The sequence below is a fragment of the Orcinus orca genome, chromosome X (genome assembly GCF_937001465.1).
Source record: "Orcinus orca chromosome X, mOrcOrc1.1, whole genome shotgun sequence".
Classification (NCBI taxonomy): domain Eukaryota; kingdom Metazoa; phylum Chordata; class Mammalia; order Artiodactyla; family Delphinidae; genus Orcinus; species Orcinus orca.
The window spans coordinates 59,527,773-59,553,452 of NC_064580.1; the positions used below are offsets into that span (position 1 = coordinate 59,527,773).

Here is a 25,680-nt window from a genome sequence, read left to right on the forward strand (position 1 = left end):
CAGTTACCAAAATGGCCAAAGCAAAAGGTCTTTTGGAAAAAAAAAAACCTTCCAGAACACCTAGTGTCCTTTCCAGTTCTGGTCTCTGGGCTGAGGAACATGGCTAGTTCACAGCTAGTTGACAGGGTAGAAGTGCGGATCATCTGGGTGCCAGAGAAACATGGTCCTGCAAAAGAAACAGTTCTGGCCACCTCTGAAGCTTCTACAGAGCTTCTATATGTGTCACATATGTGAATGCATGCACACACACATACAGCCTCTTCACCAAAATCTTAACCTTCACCACACAAAAACGTGCTACTGTCTCTTGCTTCTCAAAGGGGTCTCTGTGTCCCCTTGGGCCAGAGGTAAGCGGAACCTCTTCCCAGATGTTTCCAAGAGCATCTGTATGGAATAGCTCATTCTCCCTAAAAGATCTGGGGGGAAAACATCATTTTTAAATTAGAACAAGCATAAATATATGTAACGGAATAGCATGCAAAATTCACATGAATTTGTAAGATAAAAGTGGAGACTTCCAAGAAATTTCTCACTTATGGCTGGCTACATGGGCTCCCCGGCTCTTTGGGGCTGTGTGGGGAATGAGTTCATTCTGTTCAGTCGTTTGGGGGTACTCTGGTGCAAAAGTTTGAGAAGCACTCACTGAACTGGTAGGCTCCCTGAGGGCAGAAACTTTGTCTCATTCCTCTCTGCATCCTCATGCCTAATACAGAGAGAGTACTCAAGAACTGTTTGCTCCATCCTTCCATCAGCCTATCCATCCTCCCCAAGAAACCAGTGAAAAAGGTGGCTTCAGGCTGATGAAAATGGCTCAGTTTCTGAAGAACTCAGACAGCTCTGGGTCTGAATTCTGACTCTGTCACTTATCAGCTATGTGATCACCTCTCTGAGCCTCAGTTTTCTCACTTTGAAAATAAAGATCCAAACACCCAATTCCTGGGTTGTTGTGGGAACTAACTGTGATAGTGGGAGTGAGACAGCTCTATAAGCTCCCAGGCAACACACAAATAATAGTTATTAAATGATTATAAATGTGACCATCATGACCAGTCCAAGCAGGAGAGTGGGGGAAGGGAGAGATGTTTTCTCCAGTCCAGAAGTGTGACTTGAGATTAAGAAGGCAGGAGCTGAGGCCTCAGGAAAGAGTCGCTGGGCCTCTCTGATGGGGAGGGCCCAGGTTGAATGGCTCTAGAGTCCACTCCAGGGAGACAGTGTGTATAGGCAGCTTCGGGCAGAGTGATGGAGGTATCAGATGTGCCTCTGTATACGTCCAGTCTCCAAAGACCAGATGTGCTTGCTTTCTCATATCTGCCAATGAGCCCTGTGGAGGCCTGGCTCACAGCAAGGGTCACACGTCAGCTGGGCTAAAGTTACAACCAGGCACGATGGCTTGGTGGCTAGCAGCTCTGTGACCTTGGGCAAGTATCTTCTCTTTCTGGGCCCCAACTTCCCCATCATTAAAATGAGAGGATTGGATAGAGTGACCTCTAAGGCCCTTCCATCTCCTACACACTATGGTTGTATGGCCCTTAATCGGAAAGTGGTTTGACCTTGTTTTTCCAAAAATGTGATCAATCTGATCATCTGATAGTTTGATACTGAATCCTGGAATTTAGTGAAAAGTAGTGTGGGGAGGCCTGGCTGGGACCCCTTCTGTTTGTAAGCCTCCTGGTCCCTATGGCTCCTTCTGCCTGGGTCTGGCTGGACTGGCCCATCTCCAGGGCAATTTGTGATCACGTTCCAGGTGAGGGGCGGGTGGGTGAAGCAGGTGTTTCCCAAGGCTGGGACTCAGGGCCAGGTACCTCACAATATAAAATGAAGAAAGGAAAGAAAACAGGAAATCCTGTCCACTCTATGCACCTAATTGTTCAGGAAAAATTCCTTCTAGGCAGGGCTGCTGTCGCAGAAGTCAGCAACAGCTGCTGGGCTGGAGAGCTGCTGTGGTCCCTGGGATTCTGAGACTCTTCACACCCATCTCAGTCTGTTCAGACCTTTGCCATTCTTTGACAGTCAGTTCAAATACTGTCCCCTCCCCCCCTTCAAATCCTCTGCATACTGTTTATCTGTCTTAGAGCACCGATCATGTTCTGCCTGTGTTGGAGCTATTTCCTTCACATAAGGATTAGAAATAAACTACATTCTCTGAGGAGAGACTTTAACCTGAATATCTGGATATAAAATGGAGAGCCAAAGTCCTATAACTCCTCACTCCCACTTTTAAGAATTAGCCAACTTTAGGAAGTTTTTCCGGTAGTTTCCAGAAAGCTTCTATTGTCAAAGCTATTGAAAATGCGAGAGAGCATGATGCTTTGGAGGGACCACTGGCTCTAGAAATTAAACACCTGGGTTTGTGTCTCAGCTCTCCACTTGCCGGTCAGATCAGCTAGGGTGAAATCTGTCTTCTCGTTGACTCTCAGTCCTCTGCTCTGTAAAATGGGATAACAGTTCCTCTCCTGCTATCTCACAGGGTTGTTGCAAGGACCAAATGAGACAAAAGAAATGAAAGCATTTTGGAAACTCTAAGGGATGCTCTATTTATCTCCATGCTTGTCTTTGCAATTTGACTGTAAGCACCTTGAGAACAGAAACCTTGGTCCATCTGGGGCTGGGTCCCCATTGCCCCTAGTTCTGACAATTTGTCTGGAACAGGCAAGAGGTGACTGTCAGGTGGGGCGTGTTTTCAGAGTTCTCAGAACACACACACACACACACACACACATTTGTGTGTGTGTGTGTGTGTGTGTGTGTGCATATACATAGATATAAATGAGAGAGAGAGAGAGAGAGAGAGAGAGAGAGAGGAAAGTGGCCAAGAAGATTCAGTTTTCTAAATGGACCAGATATAAAATGGTTGCAAATTAAATTAAAGCTAGAAAACTCCTCGGATATCATTTAGTCCAATCACTGCTCCCCTTCAACCTTTAACAGATGGACAAACTGAGACCCAGAAAAGGGAAGGGACTCACCCAGGGAGTCAGTGGCTCTGACAGCCAAGTACAGGTAGGGAGAAGGAGCAAGACTTTGGGCTGAAGGATTCAAGTTAGGGGATCCAGCCTGGGGAAGATGGGTGGGGCCCGAGAAGAGATGAATGTGGCCAGAGTGGGAGGATCAATTAGAAGAATTAGTCAGGACCAGCTGAGAAATTTCCCTGGTAAGTGGAAATATAAGAAATATGAGGGTTGTGGTTTAGCAAGTTATTATGAGCCTTGCTGAGCAAGGAGAGGGAAGGGAGAGGAAGAGAAAAACAGAGGGGGCCAGAAAAGAAGAAATATAAGAAGGAAGGCTGACCTGGGTGAATGGAGGACATTTAGAGTGATGGGTCAGTAAGGGCTGAACTGAGCAAGTCAGCAGAGCATTGTCACCTGTGGGACATCCAGCCACCTTACAGGTTCCCACCGGTCTGCTCCCTGGCTTCTTCTAGGCTCTGAGCATGCGAGCCAGTTCTTCTTTTCTTTTCTTTTTTTTTTTTAACATCTTTATTGGAGTATAATTGCTTTACAATGTTGTGTTAGTTTCTGCTTTATAACAAAGTGAATCAGTTATACATATACATATGTTCCCCTATCTCTTCCCTCTTGCGTCTCTCTCCCTCCCACCCTCCCTATCCCACCCCTCTAGGTGGTCACAAAGCACCGAGCTGATCTCCCTGTGCTATGCGGCTTCTTCCCACTAGCTATCTATTTTACGTTTGGTAGTGTATATATGTCCGTGCCACTCTCTCACTTTGTCACAGCTCACCCTTCCCCCTCCCCATATCCTCAAGTCCATTATTTTCTTAGCAAACCCGGCCTTTCCCACTGCCCACTGTTTGGGGAAGTGGCCCCAGACCATAGGCTTTATCTCTGCAGATTTGGGGCAAGGGCACCCTGAAGCCTGGCCTGGCTGGCTGTCAGAACAGGAATGTACCCACTCTACAGCCACGGTCTGGTTTTAGGTGCACAGTCACATTGAGAGGTGAACTTAGCGCAGCTTTCAGATGAAGCATAAGAGAACATACCAATGGAAATAACCATAAGAATAACAAAAATAACTAAATATGTATGGAGAGCCAATAGTTGGACCGATCAAGAAGGAGGGCACTAGAGCCAAAATGCCTGTATTTGATTCCCAGTTGTACTCCCCATTAGCTGTGTGATCTTGGACAAGTTGCTTAACTTCTCTGTGCCTCAGTGTCCTATGTGTAAAATGAAGGTATCAATTGTGCCTTCTTGAGAAGATTTGGAAGGAGCAAATGAGTTGACCCTGGTACAGCCTTTAAGTGATGCCCAGCATACAGTGCTCAATAAATGGTAGCTATTATTGTCATCGTCATTACATGCTAGGCACTGCTATAAATGTTTGACTTGTTTTATGGCCTGCAATGATCACTCAGAAGGGAACTGAGGCCCAGGTGTAAGGACATGTCTAGTCCATTTGCTTTTTCTTAGACGCAGACTTTTTTTCCCCCAAACCGAATCCTGTGTGGAAACTCAATGTATAAAACAGATAAAAAGTAACATGGCTCTGATTGAAGCAAGGTGGGGTAGGGATGGGAACCTGAGTCTCCAGGCTCAGCCTTCCCTTGTTCTCCCCTCCCCCAACATCCCCATGGTAGGCCTTGAGGCTCCTCCCCAGCCACTGTGAGGCACAATTTGCAAGCCTGCTGACCTAGTCCATCTAACTTTTTATGCTCAGATGAAGATATCATTAGACTTGAAAGGGCAAGTGACATGCCCAAAGGTTATACAGCAAGTCAAAGGCAGAAGGGAGCATGGGTGGCACCACCAGGCATGGGGACAGTAACTTGGTCAAAGAGAACAGCCTCCTTGGTTAAACTAGAACATAGAACATCCAGGCTTGGGCGGAGAAGAGCCAGGAAAGGAGGGGTGAGCAGGAGGGGAGGAGACCCTGACCCAGAGGCCCTGCCCCTGGGCCCTGAGTGTGAAGAGCCACTCTGGACCTTCCTATCAGGCTGGGGTTACCCCAGACTTCAAGACAACAAGACAAGGCCCTGTCCTCATGGAGCCTCTCACTACACAGGGTTTGGGGTTCTGTTTTGACAAGGACGTGGTCCCTGTCCCTGAGCTCTCCAGTCTGGGGGATGCAGCTGATGTGGGGCTAAATCCTGCCATTCAGGCCTTCTGATTGAACTCTTGGCGGGAGAGAACATTTTCACCAGGCTCCTTCTCCTTCGGGGTTCCAGGACAGCAGCCTGGCTTCCAATGCATTGTTGTCAAGGAAGTACAGAGGGACAGCCTGGCTCACCATCCCTTTCACTGCTATGTGTGTGGACGCCCCCCTCTGTTCAAGACTCACCACTGTTTATCTAAGAACCTGCGCGTGGCCAGCTTTTGTTTTCAGACTTTGGCGTGGGTTACCTGAGGATACCACACAGAGGAGAAATGTTCCTCCTAGAGAACTGTGGGACTTCTCTGGAATCCCTTCTGACCTGATAGTTTGAGCCAGTTAGACCCGTAAGACCTCTGGAAGGTGACTGAATCTGCAGGGCAGGGCAAGTCAGGGGCAAATACTGAAGGGCAAAACCTGGGTGCAGGGCCCTAAGTTGCTTGCCCCTCCCTGCACAGGCCTCAGGATCTCCATCTGTACAATGAGGGGGTGGAGCAGATGCTCTCTGAGGGCCCATCAACTCCAGGCTGGGCTTCTGTGGAGGCCCCAGCTACTTGGGCACTCTGTCACACAGTGGCCTGGAATCCTAAAGGAACACACCAAGTGACAGATACAGACAAAGCCTGTTCACTGCCATGGCTTGCCAGCCCTCGTGGCAAGTCACACAAGGGTGATGATGCAGGAGGCAGACCCACCCCACCACCGCTGCCAAACTGCAAACTCCTTCTCTGACACAAAAGCTGCTTTTGTTCATGGCCAGGCCAGCTGCTCAAATGGACCGAGCCCTGGATCCCTGAGCTGGGCTGCAGAGTCCATGTTCCTGTTGGGTGGTGCTGCACCTTGCCAGGTGATGGGGAGAGGAGGAAGGCTTTCTGCAAGTTCCATCAGGGTGAGGGGTGTGTGCTAAGGCCCAGGAGTGGGAGTAGGGGCAGCTTTGGGTGGGTGCTGTAACTACTTCCCAGATAAAGGCAAAAAGAATTAGTAGACATGAAATTGAGCAGCCTGCATGACACAAGGACAGGAAGGAAGTAGCCAGGCAGGCGAAAGGCTAAGGGGTGAGTTTGCCACTGACAAGTGCGTCTTATCAGTGAGTTCTCATTTGGGTCACATGACAGTTTCGGGAAGTAGGTGTTACCGTCTCCCTTTAATAGTGAGGAAACTGAGGCCCAGAAAGGTGATATGATGTGTCTTCTAGTAAGTGTTGAAGCTGGAGTTCAAACCCCAGGCTGCTTTGAGAGTTGCAGTTCTTAAGGGCCCCTTCTCTGGAGCTGATAAAATCTGTAGAACATATACACTGTTGCTGCCCATCCAGTAACTCTTCTAAGACTTGGCTGCAAGGACCTAGGAATGATCCTTCCCATTTTACTAAGGCCCAGAAAAGGCTAATGATTGGGCCATAGTCAGACACAGCCAGGTGGAGATGGGAAAGACTGAGGCTCCATCCTTCACCTTTCTGCCTTTAGTCGGAAAGCTGCAGAACACTGCTCCGAGCAGCACTCCACTGCTATTCTCCCTATGTCTGGTCATTTTCCACTTAAAAAGTGCTCTCAGATCCATTATCTCGAGGTTTGTGGGGCAGAGAAAAAAATATTTCAATTTTCTAGGTGAAGAAACTGAGGTTCAATAACTTGCCAAAGGTTACACAGCTACTGAATGGTGGAACTAGGACTTGAGGCCAGAGTTGTGCCCAAACTGCCCTCTAGTTGTCCACAGAGTGCATTTGGCCAGCATGGGAAGGATAGAGCAAATTGGGTGAAGCATAATGTTTGAGACCCAAAGCAGCAAACCCCAACTCCCTGGGGTGACATTTAAACTCTTTGCTTTTTTCCATATGAACCTCTGAATTGCACAGAGTCATGGGGCCCTTGGGAGGGAAACACAGAAGCCAGTGAGGTCAGTTCTCTGGAGCAGACCCCAGAGCTGCCAGCTTTCGTGGCTTGCTAGATGTAGATGCCCCATCAGCCCAAATGGCTTTGTGGTCAGGGTGCCAGGTTTGAGTCAACCACACAAAGGGCACGAAAGGGTGGAAGGGCCTTCTCTCTCTTCCCCTCTCACCAAATGTGGTTGCATTTCATGCTTGGTCACCGAGCCATCTTGACATTCCTCTACCCCAGTGATGTTGGGGAAAGAAGACCCCAAATCTTTCTGCCACCACTGAGTTTGGGCAAGGCTGCTTCTGGGTCATTTGTTCAGTCCTTGAACAAATATTCCCTAAGTGCCAACTCTGTGCCAAGCTCCTTCCTGATCAATGGATATGCCATAAATAATAAAACTCAGTCCCTGGTCTCAGAGGATCCAAACTCTTTTTTTTTTTTTTCCAAACTCTTATTGGACAGGAAGACATACAGATAACTCGACTCAATATAGAATTATTGCTGATGAAACTGAGCTGAAGGAGCAATTGGAAAGGGAACGGCTTATGCTATTCATAGGAGTGGCTACAAGGATCTGTGGGACTTTGCCAGGTGCAGGAGATAGGGCAAATACCTTAATCTCTTTGTACCTCAGGTTCCTCATCTGCAAAATGGGATAATAATAGTACCTACATGGTTTCTGTGATGAGTCCATGAGTTAAAATGTGCAAAAAGCTTAGAATAGTGCCAGGTACACTGAAAGCACCACGTAAGCGTTTGTGAAATGAGTCAAGGAAATAAGGATAAGCATTCTTTGTGTGTGTGTGAGAGAAGAGCACATGTAACACATTGGGAGGGTTAATGACGTTTAGTGTGTTCTGGGAAGGCCAGCTGCTTTGGCTGGGTGACCTTGTGTGGAATTATGAATGTCAACCTCAGAAGTGTGAACTTGTCCCTGTAGATGACGGGCAGCCCTTTCTGAAGTTGGATCTTTGCTATGGAGGGTGGCAGAGGACTCCTGTGTGAAATGCTAGTGCTCTTTCACCAGCCCAACAGGTGCTGGGTCCAAGAGACTGCCACCAGCCAAGAAGCAGTCAGCTGCCACACATGAATGGAGAGCCAGCCCTTTGCACAGCCCAGCTCCTGGCTTAGCATCCATCTAAGGAAGGCTGAGTTGGGGGGAGAGATCCTACATCTTTGCCCTCAAGGAGCTGCTCATCTCATTGGAATAAGGTCTGCTTCTGCTAAGAATCAACTGAATTTTCCTGGTTTGAAGTTGTGGAGATGTGTGGGTGAGAAGCTCTGTCGTGGCTGGAGAGGCAGTATGTATAGCGATTACTAGCCAAAGCTGACAGGCTTGTCTGGGTTTAAAGCCCAGTGGTCACTTCCCAACTGCGCTGCCTCGGGCAAATTACTTAATCTCTCTGTGCTGCAGTTTTCCCGCCAAAAATGAGGGCAACGATAATAACTTGACCTCCTCACAGAGTTGTCACGATGATTAAAGCACAAGCGTAAGTGGAAAGTGCTTAGAACTTTGACTCACATAACAAGTGCCTCATAAGTGTTGTTAGCTATTCTCAGTGACTGAGGGCCTACCGTGTGTCAGGTGTCTGGAACCCCTGGGGTCAAAGGCAGTGGCCTAGAGGCATATGGATGCACAGGACCAATGGGGCTCATCTTCCTGGAGTGTCAACTTTCCTTAAAGGCTTAAAGGAGCAAAACACCCATTTTTATATGAAAACAATATGGATGCACACTGGAGTTAACTGGAAAATTCAAGTAGATGTTTAAGAGCAGGGATTTTAAAGACATTCCCTGCTTGGAGACAAAGCTTCAGGTTACATCTTCAGCCCCCGGGGTTTCTACACATTCTTCCCCCTCAGCCTTAAGGGTCCTTGGGTACAAAAGTTCCAGCCACACAAACACATGTGAGCTCACAGGACCTTTATGATGTATCATTCCCCGGGGTAAGGATGATCACTGCATCATATGGGTGAAAACTGAGGTTCAGGGTTCAGATTCTGCCATCGCCACTTGTTAGCTGTGTGAACTTAGCAAGTTACATTATCTTTGTCGTCCTCAGTTTCTTCATCTGTAAAATGGGTGTGATGATGATGATGATTACCTGCTTTATCTGGTTGTAGTAAGAATTAAATAGATTAGTATGCGAAAAGCACTTAGAACAACGGCAGGCATATAGTTAGTGCTCAATACACATTAGCTTTTATTAAATCCATTCTCACATTTCCTCCCACAACAACATTGCCAGGTGGGTGTCATCCTGTCCATGTGATGAGGCATGAAGTTGAAGCTGTAAGAGATTAAGTCAGATGCCCCCTCCTCTTTATTAACAGAGGGCATTACTGCAGTGGGGAGGAGGTGGGAATAAATGACCTCTGGGGTCCTTCCCAGTTCCCAGGTCCTATGATTCAAGTTAAACTTTGGAGCCTTTTCATATTACTGTTCTGGCTGGAACCCAAGAAGCGGAACTCAGGAAATAGGGGAGGGACTGGCCAGGGAGGAAGATGCCTTAGCAGGGTAGGAAATGGCTGCTGCCACCCTTCCTTCTAGGCTGCTGCTGCAAGGGGCTGTATCCTGCACTCCCGCCCCACCAGAGAGCAAAAGGGAAACTCCTGTGCTTGGAAGGAGCCGACCAGGGCCTCCGTTTCCTCAGAAGGGAAATTGCCCCTGTGGCAGGTGCTGTGTAGTGGCTGCTGGAAACTCAAAAGTCAAAGGCTTGGAAGCACTAAGCTGGGCACTGAGAGGGGTCTCCTGATGGCTGTTTATCCTGGCTGAGCTAATCCAGGATGGGGACTCCTGATAGGCCAGAGGGTGCTAGGAGAGAGGAATGGGCTCTCCACTGGTTTGTGATCATATGAGAGAAAAACAAAAAGAATTCCATGAGACAGAATGGCCTAGTGGAAGGAGTAGACAGGAGATCTGTCTCGATTCTGAAATGAATTCACTGTGGGACCTTGGGCAAGTTCTCTTCCCCATGTAAAGAATACATTCATTCAATAAATATTTTGTAAACACCTACTGTGTGCCAGCACTGCCTTGGGAAAGGGCAAATGACATGGAGATCATCAACATGTTAATCTCGCATTCTCTTCCAGCTCTGCCACTGAGTCTATAAAAAGTGGGTGCAAATTTCAGACAAATAAGAACAAATCAATTCACAAACCTCTCTTCCTTTTCCCAGCCTGTCCCTCACATATGGGTTTGCTAAGCCCTTGTCTTGTGGCACAAGGGAAGGAGACAGTAGAGGGAGGGGCTGTGAACTTCACCTGTGTATCCCCTTATCCTTATTCTCATGTGTCATGGGATTGTTATCCTCATGTTGCAGATGAGGAAATTGAGGCTCAGAGAGGAAATGGGCCCAGGTTATGCTGCGGTTAGCGTAGAGCCACTGTCAGACTCTCCACCCCCTTACTAGCCACCACCACAAGTGGAGTGGAAATGGCCAGGTCTGAGAACTGGCATCTTACTGCCTTCCCTCCATTGTCAGCAAAGCGGGATAGGACTCCCCACCATTCCCAAGTTAGGTAATGTAAGTTTGCCTGCATAGATGGAGGTTAGGGGTAAGGTAATGGGTTATGCAATTTAGGGTCCTGGGTCCAGGCTGTTTTTGGTGGTGGATGCCCAGTGCTGATCTCTTTGAGAATAAAAGCAAACCTTTCTTTATGGAGACTGTACTCTGTGCCGGGTACCATGATCAGCCCCTTTACATCCTCATAACTGTCCTGCAACAGAGAGATAATTGTCCCCTGCTTAGATGATGGCCAAGTCATTTGTATTCTTGGGCCTCAGTTTTGGGTTTGTAACACAAGAAAGTCTTTAAGGAATGCTTCCGCTCATAAGGTCCAGGATATTCTTGGCACTAGAAGGGTTTCAAGGGGTCCTTGTTGGAACCCAGGGTCCGTTGCTCTTGTCAGACAGACAGAAAACGGGGTTGGGGGGTAATGAGAACTATGGGGGTGGAGGAGGCCCAGGAGTGAGTCAGTCAGCCAAGATGGCAAGAGCCATTGTTTCCTTCTGCATCTGGATGTCGCACAAGGTCTGCCGTTATGTCACGTGGTTGGTGAGATGGCCAGTAGACAGGAGGTGGAGGGGCTGACCTGGTGACTAGAAAGACCCTCACTATCTCGAACTGGGGTGGGAGAAGTGGTATGGGTTGTGAGACACCTCTCAAATAGGGGGCCCGGGTGGAGAAGGCCGGAGGGGCACTCCAACCCCAGAGAGGAGGCCCGATGGCGATGGGGAGGCTGAGTAGTGGAGCTAAATGACTTGAGGCTGGTGTAGGACAGAGAAGGGGGAGCTTCTGCTCAAGGTGGGGGCGGGGAACTTTCTAGTCGCCCCTGGGGGCGGGGCTAGCTCGGCCCCTCCCTCCCTTCCTCGGCGCTGCCCGGCCGCGGGCTCAGTCCTGGGGCCTCCACCCGAGGCGCCGGAGCCGCCGCGGACTCATGGCCCAGGCGCAGGGCTGGGGACAGGCCTTGCGGCTCCCAAAGCTCCGGACGTGGACGCCGCGGGGTGTGAAGGACACCCGCTGGGACCCGCCGAGCTGGAAACCAGGTGATCAGAGCCGGGCGGACCCTGCGGGAGGTCGGGGCTCGGCTGCACTGAGCCCAGAGTCCCCGTGCTGCCACCCGCCGGCTCTGCACTCCCGGCCCCCTCGCCGCCTCGTCTGTTGCTCCAGTCCCGTTTTCGTGGATTTCATCTGTCCGTTTGTCTAAACCCCGCCCCTGGCTGGCAGCCCCCTTTTTCAGACGTTCCACCCCCGCAGCCTGCTTGCTTCTAATTCTTAGCCAGCTCTCTCAGTCCCTGGGTGCACCATCCTTTGATCCCTATGGTCTGACTGGCTTCGTCCCTACCCACCTCTCTCCCTGTGTGGGCATCCTCCTCTCAGAAAGAACAAAAACAGGCTACTATGGTTATTAACACATAGTAGGCAGTTTTAATAAACAGTATGTTCCTGGCCCCTTATTCCTCCAGCACTTTCTTTGTCGCTGCCTGTGGCGTGGCGCTTGCACCCTCTTCTATGTTTTCCTGTTCCACTATATGTCTGACCCTCGGTCTGTATTTTTACCTCTTCGAATATCTGTCCGTCCTTCTATCCCACGTTTTGTCTCCATGTCTTACTATCTAGCCGGTAGCTCCCTACACTCCCCATCACCCCAAGGGCCCCTTCCTGCCCCACTTTGTCCCCTAGTTGTGTGACACAGCCCAGCCACCCTGGCAGCACATTTTAGTCAGCTGGTAAAGCCTAAAAGCTCCATCCCAGGGCCTGTTAACACTCCAACAGGCCTCCAAGAGTCCCTGTCACTTTGTCTTTTTTAAAATGGAAAAAATAGGGTTTCCCTGGTGGCGCAGTGGTTGAGAGTCTGCCTGCCGATGCAGGGGACACGGGTTCGTGCCCCGGTCCGGGAAGATCCCACATGCCGCCGAGCGGCTGGGCCCGTGAGCCATGGCCCTTGAGCCTGCGCGTCCGGAGCCTGTGCTCCGCAACGGGAGAGGCCACAACAGTGAGAGGCCCACGTACCGACAAAAAAATAAAAAATAAAAAAAAAAAATAAAATGGAAAAAATATATGTTTCTTTGAGCATGGAAAAAAACCTTCCAGGCTCTGCCTGTTCCTTTTCCCTGGTAATTTTCCCCTTGCTCCCACTCAAAAGGCATATAGGGAATAGCAAACCAGGTTTAGATTTGTCATGGAACTTCAATGCATTGAAGGATGGGGGCTGTGGAGATCCTCAGATCATACCCTCTGATTGTATATATGTGGACACTGAAGCCCAGAGAGGGCAAGACTCTCAGTCCAGTCACACAGCGTCTCTGTGGTAGAAGCAGGGTAGAAGCCAGAGTTGCAGTGTCCTGTCCCCTGATCCAGGAGCCTTCATGAGAGTGGGACCCAGAAGCTGCTTTCCTGGTGTTTCTTGGGGATCAGTTGATCCAGAGACATCAGATATGCAACCTGGGAGCCTTGCTGTCCTCTCCTGTCTCCTTGTCCTCTGGGACCTAACCTGGCTGCCCATCTGCCTGGGTTGGGCATTCTCCATCCGGGGCTGCTATTGCCTCCTACACTGACATGGGAGTTCCAGGAAGGTAGGGACCCTTGTTGGGCCTATCTACCCTGTTCCCCACGCAAGCCCCTGTCAGTGCCTGGATGTCCATGTTGACTGACAGGTTGATGTGTATGCGTAGGGGAGCCCTGGTGCTGGCTCAGGGTCAGATCAGAAATTTGGGGTGTGTGTGTGTCCCTGGAGCCACATCACACATCCGTTGCCCTCTCTGATGTCATCCTGGGGCCTCTAAGGGCTATCCTTCAGGGGAAGGAGGCAGGGTGGATGGGTGGCCAGGGGCCAGGCACTGTCTGTCTGAATTGAGATTGCCAAGCCCCAGAGACCCACAATCACAGGGTTGGTCTGGGCCAGGCTGTGGGCAGGACCTGTAAAAGCTACTCTCCGCCCCCATCCTCCCCCTCACCCCAGCAGCCCTCCAACTTTGTGGGCTGCAGCATGAGGTCAGGCTGTGGTGGGCTGGTGGTGGAGCCTGTGGGTGGGGAGGAAGAGTCCCCTCTTTCCTCCTCCTTCATCTCCTCCTCACCCTCCCAGAGTTTGTCTTGGGAGCTGCTTCCTGGGAGGGACATGTGGAAGGGTCCCAGGCAAGGGGGCAGGATCCTGAGCTCTGTTCAGGGTTTCTGGGTATCTGCTGCAGGGTGAGCTGAGGACAGCACTGGAGGCAGAGGACGGGTCTCCAGCCATCTGGACCAGCTTGGCCTCAGCCCCCTCGCTTTCTCTGCATTTCACCTCAGCCCTACCCCTTCCTTTATTGCACTTTCTTCTGCTCTTTCTCACCTGGCTGCCTGCTAACCCCCATCCTCAGAGGACCCTCACACCCCACTACCCCTTCCTTTACAGAAGCCCCATGCATGTAGGGTTTCTGGGAGCCCCACCCCTTGGGGACACACAGAGAAGCTCACAGGAGCAGAGAATTATCTGGAAAGAAGGGACCATAGAAACCCGGACCCAGCCCTGTTTTTCCAGATGAGGAAACTGAGCCTAGACAGGAAGGAGCAAGTTGAGGGCTGAAACTAGATCAGGCAGAGGGAGCTGTTGGGGAGGTTAGAGGGACTTTCCTCTGACCTCAGCTGCTTGTATGTGTGCATGGGGAGGGTGCGAGGCAAGGTGAGGGGTTCGAGCTGGAAGTGGGCTTGCCTTTGCTCATTTCCCTTCAGCATACTGTGACCTTCCTCTGAAGGACAGGAATGGCATGGGGTGTGGGGGCTGGGGGTGGACATCCTGCTCCGGGTGTCCGTGCCCAGTGTGACCCCACCTATTTCGTTTGGCCCAAGGCAGGCCGACTTCCCCAAGGGAATGGGGTGGGGGGTGGGGAGAGTACTGTGGGGTGGTGCACCATCTGCTTGCAGCAGAAAACCTGTAGCTCCTTTGAGATAGGCCAGTAAAGCCAGGCAGGGGTCCTATCCTGGGTGTGAAAGGGGCCCATCGCTGGGTCTGTTGTGTGGATGCTGCAGGATGCCATCAAGCTGACACTATATCTGGTGTTTGTTAGGAACAGGGAGACAGGCTCTCGGATGTCTGAGGAAGAGCCCCGGACAGGGACTGAGTAGGCCTGGGTTTTCTGCCTGCAGCTGTCTAGTCCAAATGTCTGGAGGCAGTCATGAGCTGCCCCAACACTCTCCTCTTGACGGCTGCAGAAGGCAGGTGGGAGGGAATGAGTGCCTCTGTGTCCTAGCTCAAGGAGGGAGAGCCCAGAAAGGGCAAAAGTGACCCTTGAAACTCCCCTGGCCTGTGCCTGGCTTGGCCAGTGCTCCAACTCCCCTCACAGCCAGCCCAGGGCTCCCAGCCCAACACAGAGCTCCCTGCTGCAGAATGCTCTGGGGTGTGGGGTGAGCACAGCCATGGCAGACCCCTGGGTTGTGAGCTGACAGGGGGTCTTTGTGCTCCTCCCAGGACATAGCTCTCTGTCCCCCACCCCCGCTTGGCAGTGCTCAGTGAGGTGTCTGTGTGCCCCTCACCTTTGCAAGCCCCTCCCACCACTACATTTTCCCCTCCCCACATCTGGCCCTACTCCAGCTACCCCCTTAGTGCACACTCCCCTGACATGGCCACAGCTCCTCAGGAATTTTTTTTTTTACCACCTGTCACAATCCCACGTTGTGGCAGCCTGATCAATAGCCCCTTTTCATGAGGCTGGGTGGGGGCCCTAAACCACCAGGGAGCGGTCCTTTACCCTCCCAGGCCTGATGGGTGGGCTTTCCATGAGGCCTGCAGGAATATGTGTGCAAGTGTGAGTGCGTGTGTCAGGGCACCCATGGTCTTGTGCTGGGCAGGGCTGGTCTGAGGGCAATTGATTTTCCCCTCGCAGCTCCTACTCCTCTTTTTTTCTTCCCAGCTGAGTTCCCTGGAATTATTTGCTGCTGCACCTTCAGCTGCATGGAAAAGAGTAGTGGAAGAGTCTGTTGGGTTCCTACCTGACGTTACCCTGGGCCATTCTGGAGTGGGGCTATGGGTCTACCTGCAACAGCCTGAGGAACCCCCATCCTGGGCAGGGAGGGGTGTAGGGACTGTTTTAAGTCCTCAGATAGGTGCTTATTGGGATGCAAGTGTCTCAGAGTGAGGCTCAGGGTAAGGGCATATAGAGTTTCGCTCTGCCACTGCCTAGAAGGAAAGAGCTGATTGGCCCTGGCAAAAAGCTTAGCTCTGCAACACCTTCAGTGCCATCCTGTCACCTGTCACCTTTTACAGTACAGCCTCACATCCATTGTCTCAACTTTGCCCACTAGGGATTGTACTCTCCCCTCATTTTACAGATGAAGAAACTGATGGTTGGAGCGGCACAATGACTTTCCCTGGGTGACACAGCCAGAAAGCTGTAGAACTGGGACTAGCACCCAACTCTCCTACTTCCTGATCCAGGGCTCACTCTACCATTTCTCAGTGCCTCTGTCACCATATCTAACACTTAGAAGCACTGTCTAGGTGCCAGCCACTGTTCTAAGTGTCACTTAGTCCAGTGGATCTGCTTAGCAGCAGAATAAGGTCAGGACTATGATTATCGTCCACACATTACAGATGAGGAGACTGAGGCACAGAAAGTTGGAAAGTAATTTGCCCAAGGTCACACAGCTAGTAAGTAGCAGAGTTGCACTTTGTACCCAGGTTGTCTGGCTCCAGAATCCATTGTACTGCCTTTTGTATGACACAGTTGGGCTGTGGTAGTGGTAGAATGAGGGAAGCGCTGTGCCTCAGGCATAGAAACACACGCATTCACACTGAGGCTTTTTCACCTGCCCTCAGCCTACCCCCATGAAGACTCTACATTTCTCTGCCTGATGGTTGAGCTGACATCCAGGGCGGCAGCAGCACTATAGGACACACAGGAAATAGGGGGGTTTATGGAAAAAGGGATGGCAAAGACCTGGAGGCTCCAGTTATCTCTAGAGTCATTCAAGTTGCAGCCCAGAAAGGAACCTGTGAAAAGGTACCATGTTCTCATCTTCCAGGCACCATTACCGAATACCTGTTCTATGCAAGACTCTGGCTTAGGTTGGGGGTGGGGGGCTTGGGGAACAAGGGCTGCTGGTGGTTGAAGGAGATGAACTATCTTTGTTTTCCTGACAAGGCTGAGCTCTCCTTGCTTTTCTGAAGCTCATGGGATACGGGAAAGATCAAAAAACACCTAGAGAAATAGCCTAGACATTGCTTGGGCCATTTCAGAATGTCACAGTGTGCATGGCAAATATTAGGATTGTAGCTTTCGCTGACTATTGTGTTCACTCATTACCAGATTTTTTTTTTTTTTTGTCGGTACGCGGGCCTCTCACTGTTGTGGCCTCTCCCGTTGCGGAGCACAGGCTCCGGACGTGCAGGCTCAAGGGCCATGGCTCACGGGCCCAGCCGCTCGGCGGCATGTGGGATCTTCCCAGACCGGGGCACGAACCCGTGTCCCCTGCATCGGCAGGCGGACTCTCAACCACTGCGCCACCAGGGAAGCCCCAGATGTTTTTATTGAGTGCCTAGTCTATGCCAGGCACTGTGAAGCTCTTGTTCTCATTGCTCCTTTTGTAGTTTTTGTACTCTTTGTAGTTTTTGTACTTCCTGCAGTTTTCTCTTTTGCAGTTTTCAGGTTTGATTGCCTTTTTTTTTTTTTTAAAGAATTGGGTATCTCAGAACCCATCATATCTGATTCAGTTAAATGTATATACCAAAAGGTAAATTGGGTTTTTTGCTCATCATTCGTTTGATTGTATTTATTCGTGGTTGTCCCTTGAGTATCTTTTAACATACATTCACCCATTAGCAAACATTATTGAGAAGCTACTGTAGGCACTGTGCTTGGTGTCATGCGGTGGATGGAATCTGCTCTGACATGGTTTCCTGCCCTTAGGGAAGCTCTAGGATCATTGCAGGACCCACACTCTTATATTGTTCTAGCCTTTTCCAGAAGCAAGATAAGTTGGGCTCCAACTCAGAGCCTTAGGGATACTTACAAATATAGCAACCCAGTCTCAGGAAGGTCATCTTGAGTGACCCATCATAAAGGTTTCTTCCCACCCATCATAAAAGTTTCGGACTCTGGGTAGGATTTTGTTTCCAGGAGTGAGTTCTGGCATACAGGCCTCATCCACATCCAAGACCCAAGGGGACATGGCTCATCTGGAGCAAAGTGCCAGCTGTGTGCGGTTATGCCATTGAGAGGAAAAGAGGAGTACACACTGGAGGTAGCCTTGCTTCACCGTTTCTCCTCTGATTCTCATCAGGGCTGGCAGGGAAGGAAGGTGGAAGAATTCCAATTTGGCCTAGTGTACTGAAGGCCAGACAAGAGGGGTCACCTGGGGCTAGGTCTGGCTCTACCATTGCCTCGGACGACCTTAAGAAAGTTGTAGTCCTAAGAAACATTAATTTTTGCTCTCCTCAGTGTTGGGTACCCTAGGCAACAAGTTGGATGCAGTCCCTGCTTTCTAGGAATCTCAGCTTCGTTTCTCCCATCTGTTAGGTATGAAATCTCCCATCTGTTAGAACACCGGTGTGCAGGTATTGTTACTGACATGGATTTGCTGGGGAAACTTGAGTGAGTCATCTCTTCTTAGTTTCTGTATTTGTAAATGTGGAGGATGGTGATTGGATGGCATGGGGTCTTGGGTATTTCCATCCCTGGCTAATAGGAGTCCCCAAGTCAACAATGAAATCAAAATGTGAACTTGTGCTGGACCCTTGTGAGGAAAGGCAAGAGAGAAATCAAATCTTAACACTCGGTTTCTTACTGAATTTAAACAGGCTTTCTGGTGGTACTTGCTGTCACAACTCTTGGGAGCCCTCTCCTACTATGATTAATGCAAACGCCCCAAGTTTTCCGTGCATTTCTCTGCAGAGGTAGAGTCTGGACACGGGACAGAGAGTGGGGGAGTTGCAGAATGCTGAGGCCTGAACAAGGTGGGAATGGCAACTTCCTTCTCAAATATCTAATGTTCTCTTGGTTGCCCCAACTAATTGGAGATCTCACCAAAGTTGTGTCTTCTGAACTCCCTGTAAATTATCCTCAGCAAGCCTGAACCTTCCCGTGCACATGGCGTAAGTATTTAAATCCCCCCCCCCCCCGCCACGGTGCCAGTCACTTACAGAGCTCAATAGATATTAGTCTGCGTGCCCGGCCACCCGGTTCCTTCACCCTTAGTTGCTGGCCCTGGGCTTGTGCCTTGTCCCAGCCCCCCCGCATTGGTGTGACCGGAGGAAGTGGCAGCAGCGCGGGGATTGGAAGAACTCGAAGGCAGAGCCCCGCCCACCACAATTTGGGCCGCTTTCTGGGGAGTTCGGTGGGCCGGACTGCGCCCTCATTGGTCGAAGGTCCCGTAGGTGGGCGGGGCGTCCCCGCCACCCGACTCGCCGCTGCTCCCTCCCCACCTGCGCAGAGAGTGGCCGCGGCTTGACAACAGCTAAGCAGCCGGGGCAGCTGCTCCTCTGGCTGGCATCGTTACCCCCGCCCAACCCCAGGCTCTGCGCGTGCCTCCCGCCCGCTGGCAGCTGCGTCGGGGTCTCGAACCCAAAGCGACGGACGCGGCCTCCAGGTAGGAGTTGGGGCGACGGCCAGGGGAGGTCGGGGCCGGCGGGGGGCCGGGGCTCTCTCGCCTCGCCTCTCCTCGCCTCACCTCTCCGGCGCGCTCCGGCCCCCGCTCTTAGCGGTTCGGCTGCGCGGCGTCCACGGGAGACGCGGAGGGAGCGAGCCGAGCCATTTGCGTCCCCAGGATTTGAGGCCGCTGTCGCCGAAATTGGGGGAACCCCGGAGCCTGCCAGCCGCGCTTCTCCCTAGGAAGCCTCGGGAGTGGGGTGGTGGAAGGCGGCTGTCCGCCCATTACCCCCGGGCCTGACTGGAGCCCGGAGCCGTAGCTCAGGGGCTTCGGAGACGGGCTGGAACTGGGCGAGGTGGCGGGGCTTGGGCTTTGCGGTCGGGTCACGCCGCTTTTCCTTTCCTCTCCTCCTTCCTCTGCTTTCAGCGCATTTCCAGGAAGCCCCTGGTTGGGCGGCATGGGCTTTCCCCTCGGCCACTGCCTTCCTTCTGAGAAACGCCCGGACTTTCCTGGTATTGAGGTGGCAGCGGGGATCAAGCGAAAACCTTTGGATAAGTCGCTTCTTCCAGGGCTCAGTTTCCCCATGAAGTCCAAAATGGGTTTAGATTAGAGAACCTCTGAGCAAAGGCCTTTTAGTGGAAGTTTTTGGGATTTCCCAATTAGATAGTCTGAGGTTCTCTCCATTTCTCTTCTCCCAAACTCTTTAAAGTACTGAGTTACGGCTCAGGGAACCAGGGCTCAGCCACTAATTCATGTGACCTTAGGCGAGTCATGCTACTTCTGTGGGCCACAGTGTTTTCAACTGCACCTTGGGTGGTGGGCTGGAATTCGGTATCTAAAGGGCCAGTCTCTTCCACCCTGACATCTGGTGACTTGTCCAGGCTCCTAAACTGGCAGGTAAAGGGTTGTTTCTGAGATGCTTGGGGCGACAGGAGCTTTGCAGATGGAGAGCCTTGTGGTGATTATGCAGCTAAGCCAGCTGGAAAACTAGTGGTGTTGGGAAGGGCAAGCAGGACAGCAGCCAGACTGGTGGGGAGTTGTGGGGCCAATGCAGAGCCCTGGGCCCCAGAGGTTGGGCTGGAGGGCCCTGGCATGTCTCCATCTCACTCAGAGCACCCACGTCTGCCGACCCCGAAGGAGACGGTGATGAATCACACCCAGGGCTATTTTCAAACCCTGACTCCTACTGTGGACCTGTTCCTGCTCCCACTCTAGGGGTTGATGTCCCCACCCACCGTCTGTCTTACTGCTCTCTGAATTTTCCCTTCACTTTCATCCTCCTGGAGTAGAAGAGAGACAGTTCTTGTCGGGGGAATGAGAGGGCAGGCAGCCCAAGGGCGTAGAGAAGGTGGTGACTGCAGGTGGTTTCTGAGTGGTTGATGGAGTGAACCAAAAGAATGTGATGGGAATGATGGTTTTAGGGGTGGGGGATTCTTTCACCCTAAAGCTACAGCTACCATACTGCTGGACATTCTGGGCTGGTCCTCATTTCCAGGATTTGGCCTTTGTCCAACTATGTTCTGGATTTGGGATTTGGAATTTCTATTCCCTGGACCTCTGTAGTTAGAAAACACCACATGGATAGAGTCTGGTTTCCCCTATTTGCTTGCCTTTTCTCCCCTCCGTAAGCAGTTCTTGGAGAAGTATGCTAAACCTCTCTGTGCATCTGCAGCTCCTCTCCCTGATCTGGAGAGGAGAGGGAGATGATATCTGGAGGTGTTTAGGGCAAGAAGAGGCCGAAGTTGCACTAAAGGGCTGTGTACCCTGTGTGAGTCCTGGGGCGGGGGTGGGTGGCATGAGTCTTGCGGGGAAGACAGAAGACAACACTTCCTGAGTTTGTACAGAGGAGTGAAGGAAGTGGCACAGAGACGTCCAAACTTTGACACTCTCTGTCTTCTTGAGGTTTAAAAATTCCATTCTTTTTTTTTTAAACATCTTTATTGGGGTATAATTGCTTTACAATGGTGTGTTAGTTTCTGCTTTATAACAAAGTGAATCAGTTATACATATACATATGTTCCCATATCTCTTCCCTCTTGTGTCTCCCTCCCTCCCACCCTCCCTATCCGAACCCCTCCAGGCGGTCACAAAGCACCGGGCCGATGTCCCTGTGCCATGCGGCTGCTTCCCACTAGCTATCTACCTTACGTTTGTTAGTGTGTATATGTCCATGACTCTCTCTCGCCCTGTCACAGCTCACCCTTCCCCCTCCCCTTATCCTCAAGTCCGTTCTCCAGTAGGTCTGTGTCTTTATTCCTGTCTTACCCCTAGGTTCTTCATGACATTTTTTTCTCTTCTTAAATTCCATATATATGTGTTAGCATACGGTATTTGTCTTTCTCTTTCTGACTTACTTCACTCTGTATGACAGACTGTAGGTCCATCCACCTCATTACAAATAGCTCAATTTTGTTTCTTTTTATGGCTGAGTAATATTCCATTGTATATATGTGCCACATCTTCTTTATCCATTCATCCGAGATGGGCACTTAGGTTGTTTCCATCTCCGGGCTATTGTAAATAGAGCTGCAATGAACATTTTGGTACATGAGTCTTTTTGAATTTTGGTTTTCTCAGGGTATATGCCCAGTAGCGGGATTGCTGTAGATTGGAGAGGGAACAGAGGACCCCTGGAGCCGGGTATAGGGATAACAGCAGCAACACAAAAGCAAGAAAGTCCGGAAGGCCTCCCTTAGAGGATCGAGTCTTTAATGGGGCTGCTGTGGCAGCAGTCAGTGCTTTTCTGCCCGGAGACTCCTGGAGCTCCCTGTTCCAGCCTTGGAAAGTTCAGTTTCAACAGATGACAGGTTTAACAAAGGCAGGCTGTGCCTCCACCTTCTTGGGGAAGGTGGGGCATAGGGTCTCTCACTGGAAGAAGGAGTTGCCTCTGGCTTGAATAGGATAAGGAGAACTTTTTTCTTGGACTCCCAGTTTGGGTAAGATGAAGTGTCATGGCCCTGGGCCTTTGGAAGGCTGTTATCAGATAAAGTAAAGATAGGGGATCTGAAAGATGCAAGGGCTCTAGGATGGGATGTGTGAACTCCCCCACCCTGCAACCCTAAACAGAGGAGTTGAGCACAGGGCTGGAAACACAGTTATTGGTGTCAAGTGTTTATTACAGCTTTATTCATCTGTGACCCGGGGCCTTGGTTTATGTGTGTATATTAAGGGGGAGCGGGTCCTAGTAAATTTGAATCAGTGGACAGGAGGCACCAGTCTGGGCCCTTGTCACCAGTCTGAAGTGCTGTGTTTGTGTGTTGAGTCTCCTCTTGCCCAGCCTGCCACCTTGGGAACTTGCATGCCCACTGTTGCTGTCCCTATTTACCCGAGACCTCTCAGGGACTGCAGAACTGGAGGTTAAGTTCCTCAGGAGTCCAGCATGGTGTGGGGCCAAGAACTGGGGACTGGGAGCAGGACTCATGGAGGTTTAAATCCAGGCTCTGCTGCTCCACTCAATCTCTCAGACTCTTAATTTTTCCCCGTTTTTTTCCACTTTACTGGATTAAACAAGAGGATCCATGGCTAAGTGCTTGGTGAACTACCAAGTGCTATATAAATTATTAGTCATTAAGTTCTTGGTACTAGGTCTTGTGGAGGACACAAAGTGTAACCCCAACCTTCAGGGAACCTACCATCTAGTAGATGGGGGTTAGTGGCATGAATGATACATGACACACTAAGTCTTTACCTCAGTGAGGGCTTTAAAAAATTATTATGGAGAATTTCGAACATACATAAAAGTAGAGATGATTAATGTAATAAGGTCCCATGTGCTCGTCACCCACCTTCAACAGCCGTTAGCCCATGGCCAATCCTTCCCTGTATATGCCTTCATCTACTTCATTCTCTTTCTTGTTATTTTGACATGAATCCCAGACACCTTTTGATTTATCTATAAATAGTCATATATATATAATATATATGTATATATTATATATATATGTGATAGGGACTTAAATGATAGACACTGCACCACTATCACACTTTAAAACAGTCCCTTAATATCATCAAATATCCTAACAGTGTTCATATTTCCAATTGTTAAGGAGGATATTTTGCCCTGGGAGGCCTGACCAGGGAGCAGTGGCTTTTAACTGAGGGGAAGGGACTGACAGAGGCAGTGACATTTGAGCTGAACCTTGAAAGAGAGGCCCAGGAAAGGTCTGAGCTGGAGGGATTATGGAGCCCTATCCCCTTGTTTTACAGTGCCTGCTGCCATCTCTGAAGCTCTGGCTCTGGGGCTTGGGCTCCCAAGGCTGACTTGTGGAGGCTTCTTGTGGAAAGTACATGCGTGCTTTGGTTCTCTAGTAGTAAATGAGAGTTCTGACTCTCTTGCTGGCCTCCCCAGTTCCAGGGCCACCCAGGATCTTGAGGTCGGCAGGCCTGGGAGAATTCCTGGGAGGCTGCTTGCCTCCTGGCCCCTCCCCTGCCCCTGGCCCCTGAGGCCAGTTCCATTTCAGAGCAAAACAGGATGCATTCAGGATGAGCGTCTTTCCCAGCTTGTCATCTAATCACCATGACCCAGCTTGGAGCTTCCTCTCTCATTCATGATAAAAACCCTCACTGTCTCGCTTTTCCCTCCCACTCCAGTAAGGGTGTGCTGACTTCCTCCATATCCGGGCCAGCCTTCCTCCACCCCTGTGTGGAGCTGAGAGAGAGCTTCCCTCATCCAGGCCTTGCTGCCCCAGAGTCTCCTGCTCTTGGGCTGTCCTTGGGAAAGGAGTGGCTCCTTTCCAACAAGCCTGGGGTCCTGCCACTGCTTGGTTAATGATTGAGCCACATAATAACCACTTTGGAAAGTCACCTCCAGGGATGGCCATTAACTAACTCTTTGTCCACCCCAGGCCTTAAAGGGACCCCATTTCTGAGCCCTTACCTTCCCCCAAGGGGACATTAATGAACATTCAGTCATGGAAACTTCTGGGGCCAATTAAACTTCTGCTCCTCTGTTTTCACTTGAGCAAACAGAAGTAGTCATTCACATTGCTTGAAGGACACATATGCAACTTGGGTGGTATTACAGAGAGGGGCAGGGAGTTGAGTTAATAGGGATTCAGATGGACAGTGGGGTAGGAGTTTTTTGGGGGTTTTTTAGGCATCGGAGTCATAAGGGGGTTGGGGTGTTTCCAGGAGCAGCTGACTCCCTCATCTCAATCTGAAAGTCTAAAAGAGCAAGAAATGCCCACCCAAAGGGTTTGCCATTACTGGGTTTTGGGGTGGAGCTGTGTGTGTGTGTTTTCAGTCCACTGTAGGTCCCTTCACACCAGGTTGGGACATGAGGCCTGAGACCTCCATAGTGGAGGAGGAGACCTTCCTCAGAGAACCTGTATCTTGACAAGCAGTGAGAGTTGGGAAGGGTCAAGCTAGGACCCAGGTCCAATTTAGAAAGCTCTAGACCACAAGAAGCTTTCTGCAGTTTCAGTGAGACGGGAAGGAAACAACATTTAGTGAACCCTGTGGGCCTACGATAGGGTCAGGAAACCTGGCTTCTGGTTGTGTCTCTCTATAGCTACCTCTCCATGAGTGACTTCAGAGAAGACATTTGCTTTCTCTGGACCTAGATCTTTAAAATGCAGGGCCCATGGCATGGACTCAGTGGTCTCCCAGGCTTCCTTTTAGCCATGAGAGTATGCGTTTCCAGTCAAGAGCATTTTCTTATCCACAAGGCAAAGGTGAGCTGGCTTCAAATTCTGCCAGGGCCAATCACTAAATACTCTTAGCCGGCTGGTCAGTTAGGGCTGCCGGGGCCTTGAGCTGCCAGAGCTTGGGTTTTCCTTGAGCATGGGCTTTTGTGCAGTTTGCTCTCTCGCCCCTCCTCATGTTTCCATCTGTCTCAGGTGGCCACCCTCTGACCCATTCAGCCACAAGTTAATGAGTGACCTGCTCCCCCTGGGTAGTACCAGCCCAAGGTGCTCCTGAGATCCCAGGTCTCTGTGGGAATCAGCCGAGGGCCTAGCCAGCTCCAGTCACCTTTATGCTTCTCCCACAATACCCCAGAGGTGGGAAGCAGACAGAGCTTGGGGAAGAAGAACCTTTAGAGGGCAGTGGGTCTGACTCTCTTTCTGAAGCTCGGGTCTTCCCCCTCCAAGTACTTGTGCAGCTCCTGTCACCCATCTTCAATAACTGGGAGTGCAATGTTTCAAGGTGGTTGCTTACATCCCTGTAATCTCCAAAAGTTTTTTCTGATGTTGAGCTGATCTCTGTCTCCCTATGGCTTTTACCCCTGAGTCCCAGCTCTGCCCCCGGGACCACTTAGATCCTATCTGTTCTCTCTGATCTGTAGGTGTCTGAGGACAGAGCCCAAGTTCCCCTGTGTTTTCCCCAGGCCAAACAGCCTCAGCTCCTCCAAGTGACCCTCAGGGGACCAGGGACCAGTCCCCTTCCCAGCCTCATTACTGTCCTTTGCACATGCTACCCTTTGTGGCTCTGGGGCACGAAATGGGGCTCTGGAAGTTCCTCACTCTCCTCTGTTTTTCTGTAGCCTGAACTTTTCCAGAAGACTTCTCCATTACCTTTTCCTGGTTGACTCCAGAATCTCAGGTAGATTCTGAACCCCAGGAGTCCTGGGTCCAAACACCTCATACGGTTCTCTCTGATTTGTTTGTCATTCCGGTCCAGCCAGCTCCCATGACTGTG

General features: G+C 50.7%; 1 protein-coding gene across 3 annotated transcripts in view; it reads left to right on the top strand.

Moving 5' to 3' along the window:
• STARD8 (StAR related lipid transfer domain containing 8) overlaps positions 1–25,680 on the top strand; it is a 59,027-nt gene that overhangs the window by 8,147 nt on the left and 25,200 nt on the right. The window contains exon 1 of one of the 3 annotated variants that reach the window (XM_049704585.1): positions 11,388–11,531. The exons of 1 other annotated variant lie outside the window; for it this stretch is intronic. In XM_049704585.1, coding sequence (XP_049560542.1) covers positions 11,423–11,531 — 109 coding nt within the window. In that variant the 5' untranslated portion in view covers positions 11,388–11,422. Of the gene's footprint in view, positions 1–11,387; positions 11,532–18,899; positions 19,045–25,680 lie in introns of those variants that run through there. One more of the 3 variants, XM_049704586.1, reaches the window with a different exon arrangement.